The sequence below is a fragment of the Varroa jacobsoni genome, unplaced genomic scaffold (assembly GCF_002532875.2).
Source record: "Varroa jacobsoni isolate VJ856 unplaced genomic scaffold, vjacob_1.0 scaffold_867, whole genome shotgun sequence".
Lineage (NCBI taxonomy): Eukaryota > Metazoa > Arthropoda > Arachnida > Mesostigmata > Varroidae > Varroa > Varroa jacobsoni.
Window position 1 is genome coordinate 29,681 of NW_019213769.1, and position 25,450 is coordinate 55,130.

Below are 25,450 nucleotides of genomic sequence, written 5' to 3' on the forward strand. Positions count from 1 at the left end.
GCGTCTGTTACACTTCCGGTGGTTTAGCCGTAGCAGACGGGTCGATTCCACATCTTCAATTAAACTCTCATCAATGGTATGCATCTAGTACCTTAACAGTAGATACCTTAATAGGTACAACGACTTTGTGTCATGCTTGTGGGCTGATAAATCTACTTGACCCCACAGCTGTTGCGTAGGTTGGAGAGTGATCCACTGGAAACGCAGCCGCATCAAACCGAAGTAAACAATAATTTTTATTTACATTTCGGTTATGTTCCAAGGATTGTTGTCGATTGGATATCTCAGTGTCAGTTGGAAAAAAGAACAGTGAAACAATGGAATGAGCAGCCAGTGATGCCTGAGTGTGTATACCATGTACTTATGGGTGTATTCAAGATTGTAAGCGTGTAGCTAAATCAGTGTCCGTGTATGTAATGTAAAGACTGACCGCATAAATCGAATGAAGCTTCTGCAATATCAATATTTTACTTTTTTGACAATACCTATTGAAATAATTTATGCATGGTAGCCTGCTTTACAGATAATTATTGATAATTATCTGCAAGGCAGGACTCAGAAAAACGTTAACTGCTGTATTTGCTTGATGTATCAAACCTTTAGAAACGGATGCACTGTGATAAATTTGCCTACCACCATTTGTGTCTTATTATATTTTGCATCTGTTTAGAATCATGACAGCTAATTTTTATAATTTGTGTATTCGCATGTATAAGAGGTCCATACTAGACCACTTTTTGGTAGTCAATCCGTACAAATTAATTGTTGACTACATGCAAGTTATTCTATGTCACTGCAAAATTAAAATTCTCCGTTTTGTCTATCAATAGAACATCGCTTTGCTTTCCAAATCTTAAAATTTTACCTGCACCCTAAAGCCCATTTGACGACGCTTAACCATATACGTGATTATTTTGGTCTTATACAGTATTTACAGAGAAAAAAGATAGTCTTATTGCAATTCAGCCAGTGTAACTGGGCAAATATTCAAGTTGAAAGGTATTCGAAGAGTAAAAATAATAACTTGCACTCACACATTGTGCTACTGATAACATGAAGGCTCACAATGTGTTATTTACTAAAAAAAAAGCAATTTAACAGTGGGCTGTGCTGATAAGAAGATTCTCTTACTAAAAAACGCGCTTAAAAACCTATTACATAGTGTTTTCGCACAAAATAGACCTAATCGGTGATTCTAAAGATCCGTTTTACAGATCAGTTGACAGTGGTATGTGATTTTGAATAACCACTAGAAGCAAGAAGCAGTGGTAGTATTTAAATAAACATACAACATCATGTCGGGCCTCGCTTCATTGACGGCACAGTACACGGACTCGGAGGGCGAAGATGATAGCCGCACACAACAGTCAGCGCTAAGTAGGGAAATGGACCGAGTGCTTAGTAAGTAACCTCTTTAAGCGGTTTTACATGATTTGCCACATCAAACTACTGTTACAATCATGCGTCAGGTAAAGCTGCAAATTGCGTTAATTGATTTTCAGTTGGAACGATTATATTAAAAACCTACTTATCTTTCGTCATTATTTCATGATAATTATAGAGAAAAATTGGGTACATTTGTTAGGTTTCGAGTTTACTATCATCTGTTAACAAACGAGCTATTGTTTATCCGAGCATAACAGCTTATATTTGCGATTCATTTACATTATAAATAAAGCGAACCTATGAACGCAATGTTAGACCAGCAACCTTGTATGACGACCTTGAATTAAACTGAAGCAGAAACTTTAAAACTGCTTTTCTATTTTTAATTGATTGTAGGTGCCCCTCCGGTTGCTCAGTTGCGAGTACGTGATGTTCACAATCGCGTAGAGATTACACCAAATGGATCAACAGGTCCACTGGTTGCGTACGATGCACCTGATTCAGATGGCGAAAGAGATGACGATGACGATGATGAAGTTGGGGCACGTAGAGGGGGCGAAGATGGAAATTGCGGCGATGAACCTATTGATATGGATATCGACAGTCAAAGTAAGTAAAGCACAGCTATCTCTAAGAAATCGTTGGCAGTCAGTAGCAGCCTAGGGCAAAATTTCTAACATCAACGCTACTGACGGTGTTATAGAATTTATTTTTATTTAAATATACTATAACTTGTTTTTTGCTAGTAAGAATACAGGATTATAGGAGTCTCCTCAACACAGCATGGGCAAAAGCACATTGTAGAATTTTAATATTGTGAAGTTTCAGTTTTTAGAAAAATGCTCCTCAGCTTTGCCCTTGCTTCTTTTATTTCTATTTTGAGAAAAACTCATTTCGGTTCATTTTACAGCCAAGGAGCGCGTAAGCATTGCTACAAACGATCTATCAGAATTAAGATGTTGACGCTTCTGTCAGAATAACACTATGTACCTAGGGATGAATAAATACAATTATATATATATACGGCTTAGTTAAAAGGGATATAAAAAAAAAAGTTTATATGTCCTTTTCAGACGACATATTTATCATATCGTGTACATCTTCACTAAAGTTTTATTGTATAGTGAAACGAGTCGGCTCTGTTGTACCGTTTCAAGACATGACCGTACACAGAAGTAAGCACTGCTTGTTTGTCCTGGTGCTTGTACATCATATTGCAGGCAGTAGCCAGGCATCTACGGGATTCGAAATAAATTCAGCACCTATTAGTCGGCCACGCTCCCCACGTTCTTTTCATCGACATCTCTGCGAGCAAAATTTGTCTGAGTCTATCATCTTGCCCTCTGAACCTCCAGGGAAATGTAGCGCACATTTACAATCTCTTATTTCTGACTTCATGGATAAAGCCCGACGTGGAGCAAACCTAGGTCAGTATAAAACTTCCTACTTGAACATGCCATGTTTATTGTTTTTATCTTAATAGTCCTTACTAAAGTTATTATAACCAAATGGTTAGTTATTTGTTTGCATCATTTTTTCTAACAGATTTTGGTCGTACAGATCTATTTTTTACAGCAACCAGCATGACAGCCAGGACCAACTTTGTCTTGACTAGACGATAGATCTCTTATACATATATAGAGGAGGCGGCATCTAAATTGGGGCCTTTCTTATGCCCTATGTATCCTTATGTATCCAAATAAAAGCATATTTCAACGAAACTTTTCACATGTGTCAGAAGCCTGATTTTTGCCGGTTATGTTTATTCAATATGACTGCCATTCACCGCTTCCAGTCTTGAACCGCTCACAGGCTCGCTTCCCTTTGTAAATGTGCAGATGTCTTTTTAATAGCACGAGTGAGTGAATTAACTTGCATGCTTGTTCAATAGCGCTCCGTCCATAACAATCCAACAGATTGAAACCCGGGCTGTTCGGCAGTCGATATATTCGTACAAGCCCGTGTTCGTACTTTCAAGTAACCGACTCTGTACTAATTCACATGTATGAACTGGTACAGCATTACCATCTTGTTAAAAAATTTATATTTTTCATTAGATGCTTCAGCTGTCCATAGCGGCGCAATTTTTAAAGCATGAAGATAAACATCTTTAGGGATACATTCGCTTTCTTGTAAGAAGTATGGTGGCATTTCCTTTACTGGACACTACACTCAGAATATGAACTTCGGCTAATTTACCCACAATAGACACATCGCCTGCATAAGCAAGTTATGCAAGATAGTCTCTGGCGTTCATTTTGAATCAAGTATGAATATTTTCTCATCAGAGAAGAACTGAAAAAGACCTACTGATATATTCTTGATCTAGTCTCAAACAATATCAGTCAAATTTCTTAGTTTTATTGTGCTCGGAAAGCATGTCAGGCTTTTTTGACGTGGGAGGTACACCTGTAGTCCTCATGAACAATCAGGGACGTCGGACGTTCACATCAAATTTTGTCATTAACGTCTTGATCAAAATATAGAAAATAACGAATATTACAAATGCATTTTGGGATGGCAACGATCTACCGCGAATCCATAGCGCTGTTTTTGTTGTGGATTTTACATTAGGCTGGTTTTATGCAGTCGTATACTTATTTATATATATTTATAGTATTGCCTGTCGATGTGGTGCTCAAAAAGTTTATAATTTTAGTAAAACATTATCCAGCTCGCAGAGACTGAATAATTACTAACCTTCGCTCTAATTCCGAAAGCAACCTAATTTTACAATACCGTGTTGATATATATATATACATATATACATTTTGTTCGACGATATTGACGACAGGTATTTATTCAAGCGAATGTCCCAATTCAAGCTATCGCCTTTGAAATATCTTCGGCGGATGCATCACACTGTATTGTTGCTCCTCATTGTAGTTGACACGGATGGTGGCGTGGATTTTACCTTCTCAAAAGCGAACTAGCTTTAGAACATCATCGGTATATATGACAGAATTATCGGGTACATATTCTACCGGTATTGCAGCGTCTACCGCACTCTGCGTGTTGTCTGGTCCTGTGAAGCATATATTTAGAGTGCTATTTCCGTGCTGCTTCTCATTACGGCATTGCTCATAGCGGTTCACACCGCGAACCTGCCCTAAAATAAATCCCTCTATATACTGTGAAGAACTAGGCCATTGGTCAGAGACTGACAATATTCCGATGAGCGGCCGAAGTCTTCATGTCTTAACTGCGTACGAATTAGAAGCTGTTTATTGTGTTTATTTTTCAAGTGATATATACATTTAGATATATATTCAAATTAAGATTTTTTCCAACTGTAGAATGTGTATCCTACCCGACTTTTTTTGTTTTAATTATTTAAATATGGCTTTGTTTCAGCAGAAAAAAATAGTTCTGAATTTACTCTTTTTTTTCATTTGAATGTATTTCGATCGTCAAACTAACTACGATTTTTTTTAATTTTTTCATGACCTTTGCATTTTCATCCATGTTTGCGGAGTGCAGTTGAAAACATCCAGCGGAAAAAGGCCTTCCGCAATCCTTCAATTTACGAGAAATTGATTCTTCATTGTGATATCGATGAACTTGGTTCGAACTTCCCATCGGAGGTATTCAATCCGCATGGGTTTGCAAAGGAAAGTTACTACGAGGAGCTAAGCAAGAAACAAACTGAGGCAATGAGCAAACTTGAAAAAGTGAGGTTCTGCACACGTTGCTGTACGCAGTTTGCTTAGAAGAGTTTTTGCAGTTTAATTAACCTTATAAATTTATTCGCATAAATAAAGTTTATAGGTAGCACAAACGTCACTTTGAAATTTTAATTCTGGCGGTTTATAAAGCTTCGGGCTGGATATGCCCATAAAAAGATCCCCCCGCTTTCGGTAGGTGTGCCTAACTTGGCAACTATACTTCCTTGTTGTTAGAGTTTATTGTTACAACGATCAACCGCGATCTTAGCCTATATTGAGGATAGGAAGGGCAAGAAGTAATTTACTCCCGGCCGAAATCAGACTGAATTTCTTTAGACTACCGGCGGAATGCATTGTATCCGGGCGTTTACTTAGATATTGGGGTAAAAGACATGTTTCATTGTTGATCTACATATAAACTAGATTATACCATCCGTTATATTCGTTATGAAAATAACAGCTCGACAAGAATCGCAATTCTCGATTCAATATTCGACGAAACACTGTCTCCTATTTTAGGAACGTAAGAAGCCAGAAGTCGTAACACTGATGGGCGTGGCACCAGCTCCGAAGAAATCTAAATGGGATCAGACAGGCTCTGGTACGTCCAGCGCCAGTGCACCAAGAACAGCTCCCGGCCTTGTATCTGTTCCCACCGGTGAGTTGGCGGAAATAATGATGATTTCAAAAATTTCATGATGGTTTACAGGATATAATGTGTTCTTCTTGTTACTTATGACTCTAATTTATTTACACCTATAGTATCTTTAATAATATGAGTAAATAACTAGAAATTCGTGTTCTTCACTGTGCAGGTACGAAACCGGTTGTGATCCACGGTATGGGTTCACTGCCAAAACCAAAGAACCCCGTTACGCACGTTGGGACATCGGTGGCCAGCAGAAGATAAAAAAAGGCGTTCCTCGTTTAAAGCACACTCATATATCACCCTAAAGGAAACAAGGCGACTGATTGATGCAACACAAATTCATTCGCAACGGGAAAACGAATAGACACCGAGGGACGAAGATATTATTACAGAATATTATGTAATTTGAACGCGACCGTTCAGATCGTGTTCAGCTATTTTTGTGTTTTCTGTCAACCTATTGGTTTGTAGACTTGAGATTAAATTTTTCGTCGATCACGCCGTGTATTTGCAATTGAATTCGGTAGTTGGGTGTGCTTTGTCAAAGAACCTTGTAAATGTATATTGACAGAAAGGAATGCGCGTAAAATAAAGTGTATTTATCTCATTTGGTGGCTGCCTAATTTTATATTTACATAAACTATACTTATTTGAAGGTGTCTAAATCGATAACCCTTCTACGGTTAAGATGGCTTCTTTGTTTAAAAAAATACGGTAAAATTATGGTCAGGGATTGTTAGATAGTTCTGTAAACGACAAAGCCTGACTCTATTTATCAGGGTGATTTTCATTATAAGTATAAGAAGGTTTGCCATCGTCTTTGCATTTCTCTGTGTTACTATTAACAAATCTGATATCATCTAAAAGCGTAAGCAATGCATTCTTCCTAGCGAGATATTTCTGCATTTTTTATAGCCTTCCCGCACACTAAGTATTTAATGTGCTCCTGTTCTAAGAAGTCAGTGCATAGTAGTATACATTCTCCTGTCTATACACACCAACATAATATAGAATTTACCAGGTAAGGTAGTTTTGCGATAGACCTCTTTTTCATTAAAACTATAGTAAAAGCCATAATGTCAAGACTACCAATGTTTGTTTGGGCAGTGAAGAACGTATTTGCTTGAGGCACAAGTACAAATCCTCTAATCCTCATTCCTTTAATGCATATGAGCTATCGCGAGAAAATAGAGCAAAAATTATTTATTTTCAGTCGTAGGTGCTATGGATAGTTACGTAGATGAGCAAAGTGAGACGCGGTTTGAAATATTTGTATCATGCCATCACTGCCAGTCAGAAAATTCTGGGCATAATTTCAGTGTCCAGGTTTCCAAGGTAGGTAGGACAAACTAAGCCGTTTATGACTAACAGTGAACAAATTGAAAATGCTCTATCAAAGAAGCTAGAGCACACGACTAAATACCATGCAGAAATACGTGACGAACTCTTAGGGCTTTGCCGCAGTAGCTGCGCCTCCGTTTAGGCCCATGAACTTAAGTAGGCCAAAACACTCGTCGAACAAAATAAACTTCTCGTCGAAAGTCAAAGTGGACTTTGGCTTTCAACGAGAAGACGAGAATAAATATAAGCTACTCGAAAAGTTGTAAAAACCATTTCTTGACGACAAACTTACTACTTTTCGGTCTTTCCATCGTAATGCCAAGTTTTGTACATTAGAACAATAGTATCGTCCATAGGATTGAATTTTTCTATCGGGTTAAGCAAAACGTGATACGAATATATAAAAATGTCGCTTACCAAGTTATCACAAAGAATCGTTGTTGTTATCACAAAGTTGCCGACCGTTTTTGTTTCTCCTGCCCTTTTTAAATAACTAAAAATTAGCACACTATCAATTAATTAATAACATCGGCGTTCGTGCTTTATGCGGTGGAACGCTACCGTTGAAAAAACCTTTGTTTTCTGCGAAAACTTATTATCGAAATGAAGAGGCCATTACGATGAGGCTCTGAAAGTGGCATACAGAATGTGACGTAAACATACGTGAAAGTAGCGAGGAAAACACTGAGGCAATGAACCAGGAAATTTAGGCAGACTGACCGCTCGCAGGTGGAATAAGGCCGAGGCAGAGCTCAAACTGAACAAGTCACAGCACTGTTGTATTAAAGAGCAGGGTGCATGCCAATCCAACGAGCTCAATGCGAAGCCGTACTTAATAATTGGGCCTATCGGCAACTTATCTGCAACTCATTTTAAAACAAAAGTTACCTATTCATCTTTACAAAACACATTTGATTTAAGCATTAAGGATCCAGAAGCATCGTTTGCTTGTTGATCCTGGCTCAAGCGCAATGCACACGTTGGTCAGTTTTTCAATCACAACTTTTTTTTTTTATTAAGCTCATTTTCAGCTAAATATATGACGCTTTCTGAAGCGATGGTGTCATTGGGCCCTTTTCTTTCGAAAACGTCAATGGAACGGCAGAAATAATCGATGGCGAGCTTTATTGTGGCTTTCATAAGAGCAGATTCTATAAAACAACGCCAAAAATCATTCATAACCTTTAAGGTATATAAGAAATGCTTGACAAGATTGACGCTGAACTATGCAATGCTGTATTTCAAAATTATGCGAATAGAATTGAGTTATGCTGCAGCTTCTTGGAGGAAATTTGACGTACATTATTTTTCATGTGTTCTGCGAATTAAACCCCTTACGCTAAGTTAACGTAACTGTATAAATACGCACAGGAAGTCACTCTTGTTTGCAATTCCAGCATTAAAAGGCAATCCACAAACTAGTATGGAACATCTATTCTTTCTAGTTTAAAAACTTAAAGGTGTTACTTATTTGCTTATAGATTTGGCCATGCAGATGTAGTAAATTCTGCATTTTTTGAATATTACGTCTTTCCTAAATTGGTTTCAATTATTGAATTTGATCATCTACATTTCTTATATCACTTAAGTCACATAAAAATGATCTCTTGAACCAAGTCAAGGTGATAAGAAGAGATATATCAAGCAAGATAACAAACGCGCTCTTCATACAAAAAATACGGCTGCTATCTCTTCCAGCGGCATCAACATAATTCTAAAGTTGGCCGCTCTCTTTTATGCACAAATAAACAAGTTGCTTGTTGCTTATATTGTACGCGTAGCTCTAAGCAACTCGCTGACTGTGTGTGAGCAACAGCACAGGCACCGAATCAACGACGTTTCTTACCTTCTGAGAGGTTAAACTTTTTTGTGTAATGCGATATGAGTTCTACAGAAAGAATGTAGCCGCCGCACAGTTCTGTGTTACGTTGTCAATAATAGTCCATCTGTTACGCTACGATGAATATAATGAAAAGCACGCACCTTAGCTCTAGGTACATTTCGGTCGATAACCCTCTACAAAATTAGTCAGGTTGTGTGGACAATAGATAGTTGACTATTTCGTATGCATTGTCGTGTTTTGAATAGGGAGAATACAATTCCTACCAGAAAACGCAGGAAGGCGAGGGTGAACGAGGCCTCATAATTCTTTGCCGGCTCTCTTCATGAAGATCAGAATTAGATATGTGCGCTGCTGAGCATTGGCCAAAAGAACGCGGCAAATGTCAGAGCACGTACTAAGCACCTAATAAGAATATCAAAAATGAAGCCTACAGCAAGCACACGTATTTGTCAAGATCTCTCATATCTCAGCACCAAAAACCCACATCTCACATTTACTATTTACCCAATTTGGTACATGGTTTTTTGTGTGAGAGTAGCTGAACCTATTCTAGCCTATATAGTCGCAATTTGGCAGACTGTGGATTTCAGTTAATAAAGGAAGTTTCGAGGCTTAATAAGGGTTTGTTTTTTTTCGTCATAATAGGTTTATGGTTTGTTTTATAGTCACATTTTTGCTACCTTTAGCGTAAGGCTAACTCGCCTGGGATACATCATTTAACGATTGCCAAGAAGTAACGTGAATTAATTATGTAATAGCATGCACCGAAGTATATTTACGTACGACTTATCCAGTTTGATAGGGGCCCTTTTATGGTTAGCACACTTTAGGCAAGTAACTTGTCTTTTAAGTTGTGAATAGTAGGGATTTTCCTCTTTAATGAGTAATAAACAAGAAATTACAAGCCCACATCAATTAGCCTACGAGCATTCTGCTGAATATGTTACTTTTGTTAAATATATCTTCTCGTAGCCTTATATATCCATTGTTATTTTTAATTTACAATTACATTCTCTAAGTTATATCTAATTCTGAGTTTCCAGGGGCATTGTATAAAGGCAAAGCGAACCAGCCAAATCCCATAAATATATAAATAATAAATAGGATCTAAATAAAAAAAATTAGCTTTTCATTACAACATTTAATCAGTATTTTTATTAGTACTTACTTAAATATTATAAGAGAATGCGTAAGTACCAACAATCAATCAATTAATAAACAAGTTTTTTCTGTTTATTGTTGGCCGTTGATCTATGGCTAAGTGTTATTTTTTCTGAGGGGATCCATTGCCACTGGCCGTGTTGAGAGATGGCGCCACCCACTAGTTACATTAGAATGGTGCTCTACGATTTTTTGGTGGCGCGAAAAAGCAGACGACAGTACGACGTTGTTCCGTTCTTTCCCTACCCAGGGTTTGCTACCGCTTATCTCGGGCAGCAACAATAATAACAGGTACACATTTTAGGGAAGACTTCAAAAGAAAAGAGTTCATTTTGTCTATTTGTTTCCGTAAAGCGCGCTGTGCTGTGGTGCACCACAGCAGCAGCAGCAGCAGAATTTGCTAGCCAGCCAACCGACCGCAACAGGCGCTAACATAGGCGAAACATCTATTTCTATGTCTGGTCTCTTCTGCTGTAGTGTGTTGGTCTGTGACAGAAGGAAAGACATTTTTTTTCGTGCCTATGTGTCCGCCTGAGACGTCAGTGTTGCCTCTCACATTCGGTCTATTTTATTCTAGCGGTGCATCCGTATTGTACCAATAAATAGTAACGACTAGAGGTAAAAGGATAGTTTAAGTAACGAGCGTAATGAACAGCAATAAGATTTCGTAATGTGAACTCACCATAAGTTACTCTAGACGATTGTTGCTGATAACAGTAAGTGCATGAGCGGTTAGTAGTAGCGGTGTTCACTCAGTCATTGCAATCGACGTCAGTATCCGACGTAAAACTCAAAAAATTTTGTCACTTACCTGGTCAGTCAATCATTGAGCCGGCAACTTCTGCCGCACCGTGCAAGCGATAGGGCGAACGCGAAGAGTTCAGGGGTAGCTGACTGCCGTGTCATTTTTATAGTGCATACTCTTGCAAAAAGTACTGCTACCGTCACCAGTGAGTCGTATTGGGTTGAGAAAGATGAATTCATAGTGAATGGATTAGAGTTATTCCTATAGGAAGAGAAATATAAGTGACGGAATGTGCGATTAACGCCATTCAGTATTATGTGAAGTAAAACTCGGAGACATTTTCAGCGAAGGATGCGCTATTGTGTCGTGCTTCTGTGGACCTACTTAAGTGAATGTGGCGTATATGCTAGACAATATAGTAGAATAACAAAGGCGTAAGGGAATTGTGTACTGTCAGTGAATGTTAAAGAACATACTTGTCTACGGAATTTGACAATTGACCAAGAATAGATTGTGCTTAGTTGTTGGTGTGAGGTGACAGTGTTGCGTGGTAACTCGAAGTTATGTAAGTACATAGCTGTGTGTTATAGTCAATGGATTATACTGCTTCGTCGTGCAGCTGCTTTCGATTTGTCCATATGTAACTGACCATATGTAATGGAAATATGCACTAGTTTATTTTTGCCTTGTTAATATGCGCAATTTTAATATTAAGTTTGTACGAACGTTCTAAATTTCTAATGGTTAAAACTTTACTACACCCTTCTTGCCTGCTTTGCATTGAGTGCTCGACAAATAGATCTCGTGATTTAAGAAAGTTGGGCATCATGAGATCGTTATATATATATATATATATAGTTTGAAAAGACAACACTTCTACATAGTTAATTCTCTAGACTACGTTTTTTGCATTAGGCACAGATCAAGATTTAAATATATATATGATTGGAATATTAATACATCACATAACATGAAAATGAATTACAGTTACCTCTTCGTAGTTAGAAGCACTTTTCGAGTCTAGTTATATATGCAATAGATTTTTGTCAGTTATTAACGTTTAGCTTTATGGGAACATAATAAAATTATAATGGAAACGCTCATTCATGTGTATCATGCATATACACCACCGCTAGGTATCTTCATTATAAGAACAATGAATAGTTCTATATAAGGAAGGAAGTTTTCTTCCAAAGAAATCCGGCGACTCGAACATATTTCCAGCTGTCACACGCGTTTCCTTTCTAACCACTTTGTACTTGTGTGTGTATATATTCACCAGCATAGAGTTTTCTTTTCGTTCTCTTGGGCAACAAGCAATCCTGCCTCAATTTTGCGTGTGTCAATAGAAAAACAAAAAGTGTTTAATGTTTTTTTATTTATCTGTCAAATAGACACTCATTCCCTCAAATGTGACGATGTCGATATTTTATTTCGAAGGTAGGTATAGAAGGTAAAGGGGTAGGGGCGATGGAACAAGATAAAGAACAATCGAAGGATGGGATTGTGCTAAATTTCACTATGGCACGCATTTCACAGTTCATGCTCGATGTCAACAGCTACCGTAGGTAGCGTTAATACTGTGGCAGAAAACAGCGAAATAGTCCTGCACAGCTTTAGTAGGCAAACCGCCGGTGGAGGAGGCATAAAAATGCATTCAGAACAGACAAGTTGTTGTTGACAAATGCGACATTCGGAGAACTATAGCTGTTTCTGCCGTTAGACTTGCCTGGCGTTCACCACCTATTGTTACAACCGATGTTCTCTGCTATAGCAGTGTAAGAAATAGTTCTATGTTCACAGTGGCAATATACAATAACTATAGGAATTGTGATGAAAATATGTTGAATTATTGTTGCTGAACTTATATTTAATTTTAATTTGACCCGTAGTTTTTTGCTATGGCGCTTCCACAACATACTTTTGACTGTAGTACTATATATTCTGTCAGATACCCATTTCAAAAGCTGCCCCATACATTAAAATGGTAGCTACTTTTTTAGATTAAAAATAAACTAGATCACGAATAGCATAATAATAATAATATAATTCACTGGGCTTTCAAATATTTGATCGCACTAGGAGGCCGACATATTTTTAATATGTTAGGTAAGTCCTATTTATGATACCTGTATATCCAAAAAATAATATAAATATATGCGATAAGGGCTTAAATTTCAAACATCCATGGAAACGTTTTAATAAACCTGCCCATTTTTGTACTTGGCCTGTCTAAGTCTTTCCTCATTCCTTCTCTAAGCTTCTATAAAGTGAAGTCAACGAAGAATGGGTGCCAATGTTAAAAACTAAAATGAAAGCCGTGTACCCCTCTGAGCAAAAACGCGCTGACGATCAGCTTTATTTATTATGATTATTACGAAAATAATTTTAGCACTATTAATAATAATAATTGGGGTTAATCTTACCTTTTTATTTTATGCTTATGGTCATAGAAATGAAAAACAAGAATATGTAATGAAAATATGTACGTTTTATTACAAGTTAACTTGTTGAAAATGTACATTTTAATTAATATGAGCCTGATTCGAGGCTTTAAGGAGGATTTAAACAGAACTGACAGACAAGGCAGAATACATTTTCATCGTTTATTGAAGGAGAATCAGCAATCGTTTAATCTCTTTATGCGGGACGGATTCCATTAAGAAAAAAAATCTTTGCTCTCTGCACGAAATCGATGGCGTGTGCAGTATACGTGCATTGTCAAAAAATCCGAAAAATATTTTCGCAAATCAAATCGGAAGAATTTTTAGATTTAGATACAAGTAATCAAAGTTTCTCGCAAAGCTGTTTATATAATCCTAGATTGTTGATCTCGCAATTAGCGACCGTTTTCCAGAAGAAAGTATCATTTTTTATTTACGTCATCCAGATGAACTCTAGCAGCTAGTATTTTTCAAATTTTTTGAGCCTTTTCGCACTTTTTGTACTTTTCCGTTGCCTTGAGTCTTAGCGTTTTTGGCGTGCTACCAGCCTGAAATCTAAATCTGCCACATTTGTTTTATGTAGCTCATTAAAGCTTTTTCCAATAGTTCTACACTAATTCGCTTAATACAATGTTACCATTGAAAAGTCATTTGCGGATTAGAAGAAGAATATTTCGAAGATGGTACGTGTGAACGATTTGGATCCCGAATTGAAACTGTGATCGACGTAAACGAAAGTTACATTGCATAAATATGACCGTCAAAAACGACACATTTACCACATAGATAAGGAAATATATTATTTAATATTTGAAATATTATGAGTGTTCCTTGATCACTTGGTTCCTTGATCAATGTATTAGTTTTCATAGGAGCCTGAGTGGAAGTGTTCGTATTGCTGAAGATAATTATTCTATGTCTGCGAGTGTACGCGTATATAAGGACATAGACAGATTGTGGGAAGGTACCAGCATGGCCTTCAAAAAATTTGTGGTCGACTATTTGTAAAGGCTTCAACATTTCTACTATAAGCTGAGACCATAAGTTAAAACGAGTATTGTGTATCTAAATGTTAGTTAAATGGCGACTTGAATATCAAATGTTACTCTGTAATTACAACATCGTTCTATATTCACTATAAATATTAGCTGTTCTGCATTACTGGATCTCCTATTTTATACCAGAGCTACTGAAGTAACAAGAAGAAATTTTCTTCTCTCGCGAGGCCGAACTACCCATGATAACTTTATGGGGATAGTGAACTAGGAGTGCGTAAAACCGTTCCCATCCTGATCAACAATCTTATATCTGTTTACTTAATGTTTAAACAAGGTGGTGTGCTATTTGACAAGGTTTAGTAAATAAATTTGATTGAGTTAGGTAAATTCGTATTGTAATAGAAATAGACACACTTTGAATATATTGAGATGCGATGCGTATGCAGTTTTTAGCTGTATTTCGAGCTTAACGAAAAGATCGAGAAGTGGTTCATTTATTTGTGTTGTTCGCCTCAAGTTTGTTTGCCTTAATCAGACAAAAAAAAAAGGCAGTTTCGGTCAATCTGAGAGATCAAAATTTCAATTAGGTACAAACTAATCAGAATGTTTTCCATATTATGAACAATGTTGCAAGTTTATTTTATATCTCTGACAATTTTTATAAACGCTGTGATATCGCATATTCTCGAGTCCCTTTAATTTTTTATACTTTGGGGTGATTCTAGGATATTTTATTGAGCTCGTTTGCTCGATTCCTGGCTGAGACTGAAGTGCTTCTATCGAATGTTTTGAGCTACAGTCTAAGCTCATCGTGCAGTTATGTTTGATTTACTGGGGACCCATTCTCTACTCGTAGTATATATTCAGAATTTATTCCCACCGTGTAATGGACATTTTCCGTTGCAAACCTGTGAGCGTTGAGAATTTTCCGCCTTAGCAACAAAATAAGGATAAGTGCAATAAAATGAAATTAACTATCAAACTGTACGATGCTTCTATAAAGTTAGGAGAACTTTTTATATAATGTTTCCGCTAGATCATAGGCTTGTGTATATATGAACGCGCATTGCACAAGATCGTAAGTAATCTTGGTGCTCGACTTCTTAGTGTATAAACCAATAGAGCGAACTAAACTAGTGGTTAATTCTTATGCTGGATGATGGATCAACAATTTGAAAACGTATATTTTTTTCAATAGGAATCGTATGCGTTGCAGGTGACAAGAGATGACGGCTGAAAGCAGTATAGTACGACGCTAAAAGACATCATACCCTTCGTAATTTATAAGAAGCTAATTGCTTGTGAATATGGCTACTACGACTGACTGATTTTTAGCCATTACGTTTGTGTACTAAGTGACCGCGAATCTGAACCGTGAGATATTACCAGGCGGTCTACCAAAGGGGAGAAGGGGGCCTACTTCAGTTCCCTCTAAGGCCCTGAAGGGTAGACTTACATTGCCAAGTATTAGCACTATGTCCCATGTATCTTTCGGCTATTTGCTCGTTGGCTATGCAGTTCGTACGATTGGTTTAACTAGGTCTAGTTTTTTTCCAACACGCCTATTAAACGGCGCAATAATAGCATGCAAGAGTAGCCATCTACTAACGCCGAAATGTGAACCAGGGGTGGCTATATCCAAATGGTTACCATGGCAACGCACTCAAAGAGATGCGCACTAACTGCTTTGCCCATGCCGCTGTTGACCCAACCGTCCATCTATTCAAATTTGGTTGGGGCTATGAGAAGTAACCGCCTTGTACCTGCCTCCGTTCATCTGGATTGCATACATTATACTCTTGTTGGAACCTAGTGAACGCCTTTGCGTTTGTGTTGTCGCTACTGATATTACATTGTGAGCTTTGTAGACTTCAATGTTTAACCTGAGAAATTCGTTAGAAGTCCTCGTATGGCGCTGTTGTCGGCTGTCCGCTGCTTTACTGGTTCAAAGGTGTGTATGTGTTGCGTGGTTCTGTGGCGGAGGCGTATGCAGTACAGCCTAGTAACAGAGAAGCTGCAGTTCGAATCCTCGTGTTGACAGCCGTTATTTTCAGGTTATATATATTTATTTCTAATATATATTCACACAACTACAGGAATTGAATATACAAATGGACAACCTCACCCCTACGGTATAAAAGGCTTAAAGCTCCGCAGGGTAACCATTCTGTCCGAGAACATGATGTAAGCTGTGTGTAGGCTGATAACGTCTTCCAGCGTTAGCAACCAAGACAGTGCTTGAACACAATTTTTATGTACACACGCTATCAATAATAATAATGCACATTCTAGACGGCAGAGCGATTTATAATAATTTATATTTATCAAGACATATACTGCTCATTTACTCACTAATACAGGTTTTCCGGTTAACATTTTGGTATCTATTTTTACTTGGATGGAAAGCATTCAGGCGAATAAACTAGAAAAAGCTTCCAGTTGTTAGCTTTAAATCAGTTGCAGATTATTTTAAACGGCAACTGTGATTGAATAAGCAAACAAACAATAATCGTCGAACTAAATTGAAGGGTAGATGTAGACAAAGGTAGCTTATAAAGATACGTACAAAATATTTTAGGTATTGAAAATTAAACTCAAACTCTAATAAATTTATTTATACAATGAACTCCATATAGTATGTGACTGCCGACCTACGTTTACATAAAACTTAGTATATAACTTGAGTTTGTAATATAATAACAATATAATGTAACCTATAGTTTGTTATATGTGACACTCTTCTGCAGTGGTTAAATGATATATACCACTAATTAATTTGTATTCCAATGAGAATACTAACAGGAGTCGAAATTAAATATATAAAACATCGAGCTGCAGTTGGAATTATATATATATATATATATATATATATGCATATTCTCGATTAAGGCGCACGTTCCGACGCTTAGAGATGGCAAATGATCTTAGAAAGGATTATTATTTTTCAAATTAAATTCCATGCTTCAAGCATTCTTAGCTGAGCTTGATTAAACGAATCAATTTGATCCGACAAAGTTATACGACGACATCTTCTATCGTATAGTATTAGAAGAAGGCTCAGAATTACAATGACTGCGTTATACTTGTTTCAAAGCATTTGACGTTGGCCTCCGTATGTGCGAACTTTGATGATATAAGCAGCTCAGGGTGTTAAGGATTTAACAGATGTTTCGTTTACGACGGTTTAGGGGAATGCACATTGGCAGATTAGCACGGGCCTTTTAACAAATTGAGGAATTGTTCACTCTCAGAACGCTTCAGGTTGTGGTGTCTCAACTATAGATATGTCTATCTAAGATGAAAAGTGCGTGAACGTACTTTTCAAAAACGCATTTCGATATATTCCATATTATATTTTTTGTAGTACATCGTTGCCATAGTAAAAATTATCTACAATAGGAACTACTGACTTTGTAATTATAGGTTTGCGGACTTCTACGGATAGTGTATAAGTGACAGGCTGGTTAAACTTGGTGCTTCAGATCTATTATCAGACCAGAAAAGATTTATCGATTTGGATTATTTCGTAATATTGTCAGAGTTTCGTGCAATAAAAGACATTTCATTGATTTGTTTTACGTTAGATGTGTAAACTCTATAACGTGCATAATGGATGTACTTATACGATATTTTAACTATACGATATTTTAGCTCCACTTCTATTGAAAATTCACGTGAGCACGTAATTACTACAAACGCCTTTTCTGACCATTACAAAAGACAAGCTAAAAAGTACCGAAAACCTTACAGTCAATTCCTAGCCTACATTCTGGCTCGTTGTTGTCATTATTCCAATGCACTTTGACTCTTCTCTGTGCGAGAAGCTTTAGTTTGTTGTGTCCATTTCATCGAATAGACCCAAATTTAGGACAACGAAATGTCGGACGCTAATTGTACTAACCAACAAAATCTTGATATTAGTCAATAGTGAGTGGCAAAGTGTTTGCTCCTTGAGCTCTGCAGATGGATAGATTAAGCCAGCTTGCTTTTGATAATGGAAAAAACATTCCTCTGTCGAATTTGAACAAACTCTGTACGGCTATCAACATAGGCACGATAAACCCATTTTCATTGCCAGTGGCGCTCTTCTAATAACATCGTAATTTTCTCTTTTAAGAATACTATGATAACGTTTGAGATTGAGTTTCTTTGTTTCGCTCGTCGATTTGCGTTTTTGTATCCAGCTCCACATAGCAAGTGAAAAGTATGTTCTGCATAGTAATCACGGGTGTTGTATTGTTCCTAATCCTTAACACTTACTGAAAACACCTTCATTATTATTATTATTATCCATAGTACAACGAGAACTTTTTCATAAGAAAGCCAGCTATAAATTATGATTAAACATATAAGTCACACGTAGGCCCCTGGTCCACTCGTCCGCTCACAAATTTTTGCTGATATTTGGCTAAATATTATGCAGTAATTTTTCGGATTGTCTAGAGGATCCTAATACGCGTGTGTATATTTTGGAGATAATAAACCTAAACTAGTTAAATGAAACTGAATGGAAATCTTTTAGTTATTACACGAATGCAGTACATGAGCTTGAGGCTTTTTTGTGGGCATAATAGGCTATATTAAGGACAATCAAATATAATTAATAATAATAAAATAGAGCACACTTTGTTTTCGTATGACCTCGTTCTGATCATTTGCTATCTAAGGGTTCAGACCACACGATATTTTTGTATTTAATGGCGAATTAATTAATATTAGGACACCTGTAGGTTCGTGTCGCGTTTCAGCTGTGATTAATCTGTGCAACGGAGCTCTTCTTTACGTATTGCGTTACGAAACTATACACTTGGTATAGTTTCATAAAATATTTCCTCTCAATTTTTCTAAGACTAATAGCATGGTGTGCATAAAAGTCAAGATAGCTTTGGTTAGAGTTGAGCATCATTTCGCGTTGACATTTTTCAACATCTGTAACGGGCCATTCATAACTGAGATTGTTTCCGGTTTCCGTGGTAGATATTCAACTACAATGCCAGATCACACAGTTAATCCATGCACATCAAAACTGTGTAGGTTAGTAGCATGTATATGTATATATATTTTCTTATTTGCTCCAAATAAAAATACCTGGTTCGATTAGCCTCGTATGTACTTCTTAAAAAAATTATACAGCACATCGTTTACGCAATTTATAAATCTAATGAGTTTTTTTAGTGCTGTAACGCATGTTTTAAAATGAGCGTAATGTAAGTGGCTAACATTTTGTGTATCCAAAAACAAATTATCTTTCAGGATTGTTGTTTGATAATTTTTTTCTCTTATTTATTCATTAAAGGGCATTTATTAGAATATGTCTTCTGTTTGTACGATTTGCGTATTTATCTAACGTCTCAGTAGTCGCTCATAACACCTACTGCTTCTCAATTCAAAGCCCTGCGTATTATCTAGAGTAATTTCGTCCGCGTGTAGAAAATAAATGCTTTACATACGATGAAGTGCTTCTTCTAAACTGATGCGATCCTCTAGTTTGTTAGTTGTGAAGAAGATAGGTTACTTGATTCTTGTACAGGAATAAGCCATAAGTTGTACGTGGCCATAAGAGACTGCTCGATTAGATTGTAGCGTTTCGTGTAACCTTGCTATTACGAATTTGTAGAGAAGCGTAGATACATAAAGTCCATCTTTACATCGATCAAGAAAATGCAGCGTTTCATTTAACTTTAAGTAACAAATTTATCATATATTTAACATTATCGTCCTTGGATCTCTCCAATCTCTATATTGATCGAAGCAAACTAACCTTTTCTTTCTCGCGATACATTTTCAGGTCTGATATTCCAGGACACGTTTAGTCCAGTTTTAGAGCCGTTTTCACTGTAAAATCTACGTTTTTTTTTTTTTAATAGTTTGATTTGTTAGTGGCCGAAAAATCGGCAGAATATGAATTTCGTATTGGAGCTGGTGCAAAACGGCTTTGATAATCTTTTCCATGTGCGGCGTGATATTATTGTGGGGGGAAATTATTTTACGTTGTCTATTAAACGCAAATCATTGTCATTTTGGAATAGAGCTCTAGCTCAACTCTGATCTTAAGCGCATCCCCGGGAAGTCCTTGTTCCTTTTTCTGCTTTATATCGATATTGAAGACATCACTTCTCGTTACCGGTGACAATTCCATGCAGAACAACCTTGAATCACGTCGTTAATATGATGCAGAAATGTGATGTTACCTACGAACGACCGAGCTTTTGCAAGTACGTCACGGGTACATATTATGGGAACACCTCTTTTTAGCAGAACTGAAAAATCCGATTAAAATGAATCTGCGTTCCTGAAACACCATGGGATGACACCGCTCATCGTCAAACAGATACGTACACTTTTTAGACGACAGACCGCTATTTGTAGAGAATCTAAAACGCAGATTTAAGCTTCTCACTGCCCCACTCCTTTGGAGTTTATTAGTTGGAAGAGGAAGATGGCGCAAATTGATCACGACTTTTATAATGCGAGAACGATGACCGATGGTGTTTGGAGAAGTGCGAACAAGACTAACGGACGTATTATTACATCTTACAAGTTACATGGGTTTCATCACACTGTGGTACACTAGGCTTCTATTTGCTAGTCGCTACGTGCGTCTGTTGGTGACATAATGGAATATGCTTTGAGCAATGCGCGGTGTTATGCATTGTAGTGTTTTTGCTGAGCAGTATCTCTGACCGGACGAATCGGCAACGGCATTTTTGTCAATATAAAAACAAGCAGCAGTACAGACTTAAAAGGGGACAAAAGCATCACGAAATGGCGCTTAAATGTTGAAATCTAATTATTTAAGTGCTTCTTGTAGATTTATTTACCCTCTATAAAATTAAGCTGTAATGAAAGTAATTTTGCTGTCAGAATGGCTACAAAAAATCATATTTCCGACACTATAATTAGGAACGGAATCTTTGCGCAAACCAAGAGCCAATTTTTAGGGTTTCCTGTCACACTCGCCAAAAATGCCAAGTCTGTCTTATACCAATTGTAAGCCGCGCGTTTTTATCCGAATTTAAATTGTAAGTGATGACAGTTATTTTAATTACAACGTCAGTAAGGTTACATTCTTCGTAATTAGTAAGTTTTCGAAAAATAAGATGAAAATGCTTTTTTGACCTAGGTCTAAATAAGATTACTGTGTCATGTGATTTTGTTTACCTTTGGTTTTATGGATAGAGTTGTTATCTGGCGCTACCTGGGTACTTTTAGGATGTATTCTAATTGGAAATATAGGTTTGACGTAGAATTTTTTAAATTAACAGTAATCTCAGAAGCTATTAGGCATCGTATACACCTAAAGATTTGAACAGTGGGGTTAGTTGTTGTCATGGCGATATATTCGCCATTCAAAATGCGTACTACAACATTCCACTAATTATTTTTGGTTAATATTGCTAAAGACAAATAATGATGTAGCTTTCAAATTAGCTGGTATTTGAAACGGCGATTTACAACTACAAATTTATTAGTATTAGAATGGCTTAATGCATAACATAAAAAGAGAAACGGGTTAGTTGAGGCGGGATAATTGCAACAAGATAAGTGCTGATGTGTACTTAGCCAAGTTAATTACGTCGTATTAAGCGTAATATTAATGAGTCAGATTAGATAAATGAATTAATGGCGAAAGAGACACGAAGCGAGACAGAGGGTCTATCTAGTTGATCTAGCCTAGTCTATTTATATCTACTATCTTTTCTTATCCTGCATTTTATCTGTCATCATCCGCCGTCCCCATCCTAACCCATACATACCTACTATCCACTTCTAATAACTACTAAAAAAATCTAGGATAGAGTGTTTATCCGTCCTCTTAGCGTCGATGGAGCGCCTGGGAATAGCTGGTTCTATTGTGGACCTGATCCGACACATGCTTACTTTCCTGCACGGGCCATTTCTTCCTACACCTAGTGCGCTATGCAGCTTTTCTTGATCCGATATCAGCTAGCATAAGACAACAAGCTTGGTTAGTGTCAAGCGGCGGCCGTAAAGCTGATTTTGTAAGGCTATTATGCTGCATAGACAGCTGTGCCCACCTCTATCGAAGTTGAACACTTGCCAGGAAACTGTGCAGTAAGGAACAATGTAATGCATTCGTGCTTCGTTCTAAGTTGTGCTAAAAGATGTTACGTCTAGTACTCTGTCTGGCCAACAATGCAAGACGGCATTGCGTACCGTTGACAAATTATGGATCGACCAGACCGTCGTGCTGTTGCTGAACACGATGAGAAAATTCATATATTCGATACCTCACAAAGCTAAGGGTTGCATTAGATCCGACACTCGTACTACTGCTGATCCAGGCTGATGATTATCTGGCGAGCACAACAGAAACCCAACGCTCAAGCAGTTGGGATTCATTAGAAATGAGTCTAATGGGATGGTGAGATTAACTGGGTTTGGCATCATTGAGAAATTAAACTAGGGCCATGTGTCGCACCAAAGGTTAATTTTATATCTACAAATTGAGTAAAAGTTTTTTTGATTGGCTATTTTGAAGTTCAGTTCAATTGCTGTCTCATGCAGAAGTATGTGGTGAGGGATTATTTTCAAGCCACTAAGTTAGTGGTGTCACAGTTCCAGCAGGTGTCACTAGACAAGGGTATTAGAATGCGTTTTCAGCAGAAAGTGGTAATAGTATGACAGAGTTTATGCGGCTAGGTCCGACGAACACAGTAAAAGGAAGTCTCTAAAGGTGTCTGTAAATTATCGAGCATTGGTTTCTGATAGTTTAGATGAAACCCGTATCAAAAGACCAGACTGATAGCATGACTGCGGGATAGCATAGAAACAAGTTCCAATGGAGATACAGAATACATAAAGCACGGCAACTACAATGAAATAATTACTGCCGTTCGAGCAAGTGAATCAGGAAAATGGGATTAACTCAACAGGATAACGCAACCAGTACTGTGGGACCTTAAGAGATTTGGAAACAGATGTCGGTCTACACGTTTTATTTAGCTACAGGGTACACGTTTTTCAGATCGGATGCGTTCATATTGGAATGACAGGCTGATTGAATAACTGCCAAGCGGTAACGGGGCGAGTCGAATTTGAATTGTTGGTAATACGGCTAACCTAGCGGAAATAATACTGGGTGGTCGAAAAAGTATTGACTGTTTAAAAAATTGAGGTAAGCTATTTGGATAGTTTACTAATAGTAATATTACTAAACTTGATTTACGAGATTTTAATTAGTGATCTTCGTCCACTTGTCTGGCAACCATAGTTTCGTCATCGTAGAGCTTCTGTAATTTGTAGACGAAAAATTGGACACTTGCATCTCCCTATTAAAACTCCATTAAGAGAGTTCAGTAGAGACCGATGACAGTCTGATAGCGCAAGATCCGGGCTGTGCGGCGAATGCATTAAAATTCTCCAATCAAATTTTTTCAGTTCTTACCAAGTAATTAAAGACGTATGTGGTCCGGCTTTGTCATGCTAAAAGACGACGCTTATTCTGTTTACTAGATCTGGTAGATTTTTTTCAATTGTTTGTTAAAATCTTAGTAATCTTATCAAGAGAAATTCGAATCGATCGTTTTGGTAGGCGGCAGCATGTCAGGACACATGTTTCCTTTTTATTTTAGCATCATTTTCTTTGTCATTAGTGATTTATTTCTTTAAGTGGTTTATAACTGGGTGGTAAGTGTTAGTTCCTATACGAACGCATTGTTAGATGGTCTTGTTCATCTTCGCAATAATTTCATCGACTCTTTTTCTAAATAGCCTACCAGTGCGAGAAGCATCTTCTACATCAAAATTATCAGAACGAAAATTACCAGCGACACAGTAATTTTTGGTCGGTTTTCCTGATAACACATTTTGACCATAAACAGCAAAAATGCAAGCAAGCCAGTCGTAATAAACTTCTGAACTATAACGGACTTGTACTGAAATTTCATTCATCCTCGAAGCGCTCTATCGTTAGTATGAGTACAGACATTACACATCAGATTGCGGTACATCTATTGCTAAATCTCAGCTGTCGAATGACACTAGCGTCAACTTGATTCATATTATCTCAGACATGACTTGAATCTAACTAGAAGAACGGTCAAGCAACCCAATGGTGCGCAGGAAGAGTAATCCAGTTGCACTTACCAGGTCGCTATTGTTGTCGCCAGACTGGCTGATATATTAACGATTCAAATTTGGTAAATCAGCAGCAAAACTCAACCCGCTACGAATCCTTCCGTCCCGTTTTGGCTTAATTTACATCGAATAACATCTATTTCACGGTTGATAAAGGTACTTTTAAAACTTTGCGGCCTTTTTTTGTTTGCCTGCCTAGGTCAAGTAAATTCCTTTAAATAGTCGGATGAGGCTGTTTCATTTTAGGAGAAGTTAGGATTGTTGGCCGATTATATAAACACTTCTTTCTCCAGGAACAATTATTTTTCCTTATAGAGCGTAATGTCACCCTTTTGGAAAATTTCTCCACAACCGTTGAGGATATACGCAGCGTTTATATCGCAAGGGTAATTTCGCTGAATTCTAAACAACAGGCGCAGAATTGCGAAATTTTGATCTTTTATTTTTTACGGCTTGGTCATAAGATGCCGAAATAGTTCATAACTTATGAATTATCGGCCAGCTCAATCGATTTTTTCAAGCGTATGAACACATTTCTTCGAGAAGCAGTTACTTTTCCCGTGACGGAGGGGGAGGAGGGGGGGGATAATGGTAATTTGTAATTTGTCTACACTTGGGTCTAATATGTGGAGGAGAGTAAGCGGCTTAAAAGTCACTAAAAGACTAACTAAGTTGGGAGGATAGATCGACTGCGACTGGGTAATGGAATTATGGGGAACCTGTAACGAGACGTTGGTGACCTGTAATGAAGCAACAGTCTGTTTAGCTACATGTAACGTGAATCAATATTGAAACAGGTTTAGAAAATAATTCCAAAAAAGTAACGAATATGGTGTAGCAGTGTATTGGCAACGAAATCACTGTTAGTGTATGCCCTAATTTACGTTAAACTAAGTATAATAATAACAGACTAAATCAGTTAGCTTATCACGCAGGCACGGGTCGAAGTCCGTAAGGCCGTATAGCGTTATTTTTTTTTATTGAACCTCCTCTAAAACAAACCTTATACACATATAATGTACATTAAACTAAAGATAATGTAATTCGTAAACAAACAGAATAACTGCTGCAACTCTAACTGCTAATACAACGTACGAGGAAAAATAAGTTTTCTTTA

General features: G+C 37.3%; 2 protein-coding genes across 8 annotated transcripts in view; both read left to right on the top strand.

The window, feature by feature from the left end:
- The first annotated feature begins 250 nt into the window (after positions 1 to 250).
- LOC111264492 (uncharacterized) lies at positions 251 to 6,307 on the top strand. 7 transcript variants are annotated; one of them, XM_022840456.2, is made up of 7 exons: positions 251 to 409; positions 1,202 to 1,401; positions 1,783 to 1,995; positions 2,607 to 2,813; positions 4,867 to 5,057; positions 5,571 to 5,709; positions 5,867 to 6,307. In XM_022840456.2, the coding sequence occupies exons 2-7, from the start codon at positions 1,296 to 1,298 to the stop codon at positions 5,959 to 5,961; spliced, it is 951 nt and encodes a 316-aa protein (XP_022696191.1). In that variant the 5' UTR covers positions 251 to 409; positions 1,202 to 1,295; the 3' UTR covers positions 5,962 to 6,307. The 7 variants fall into 7 exon arrangements, with proteins under 7 accessions (XP_022696191.1, XP_022696190.1, XP_022696194.1 ...); XM_022840455.2 differs by having other exon boundaries at positions 1,215 to 1,401; XM_022840459.2 differs by having other exon boundaries at positions 1,220 to 1,401.
- Positions 6,308 to 10,304: 3,997 nt separating this feature from the next.
- LOC111264495 (uncharacterized) overlaps positions 10,305 to 25,450 on the top strand; it is an 89,887-nt gene continuing 74,741 nt past the window's right edge. The window contains exon 1 of the mRNA XM_022840462.2: positions 10,305 to 11,355. The gene's annotated coding sequence lies outside the window, so the exon portion shown is untranslated. The remainder of the gene's footprint in view (positions 11,356 to 25,450) is intronic.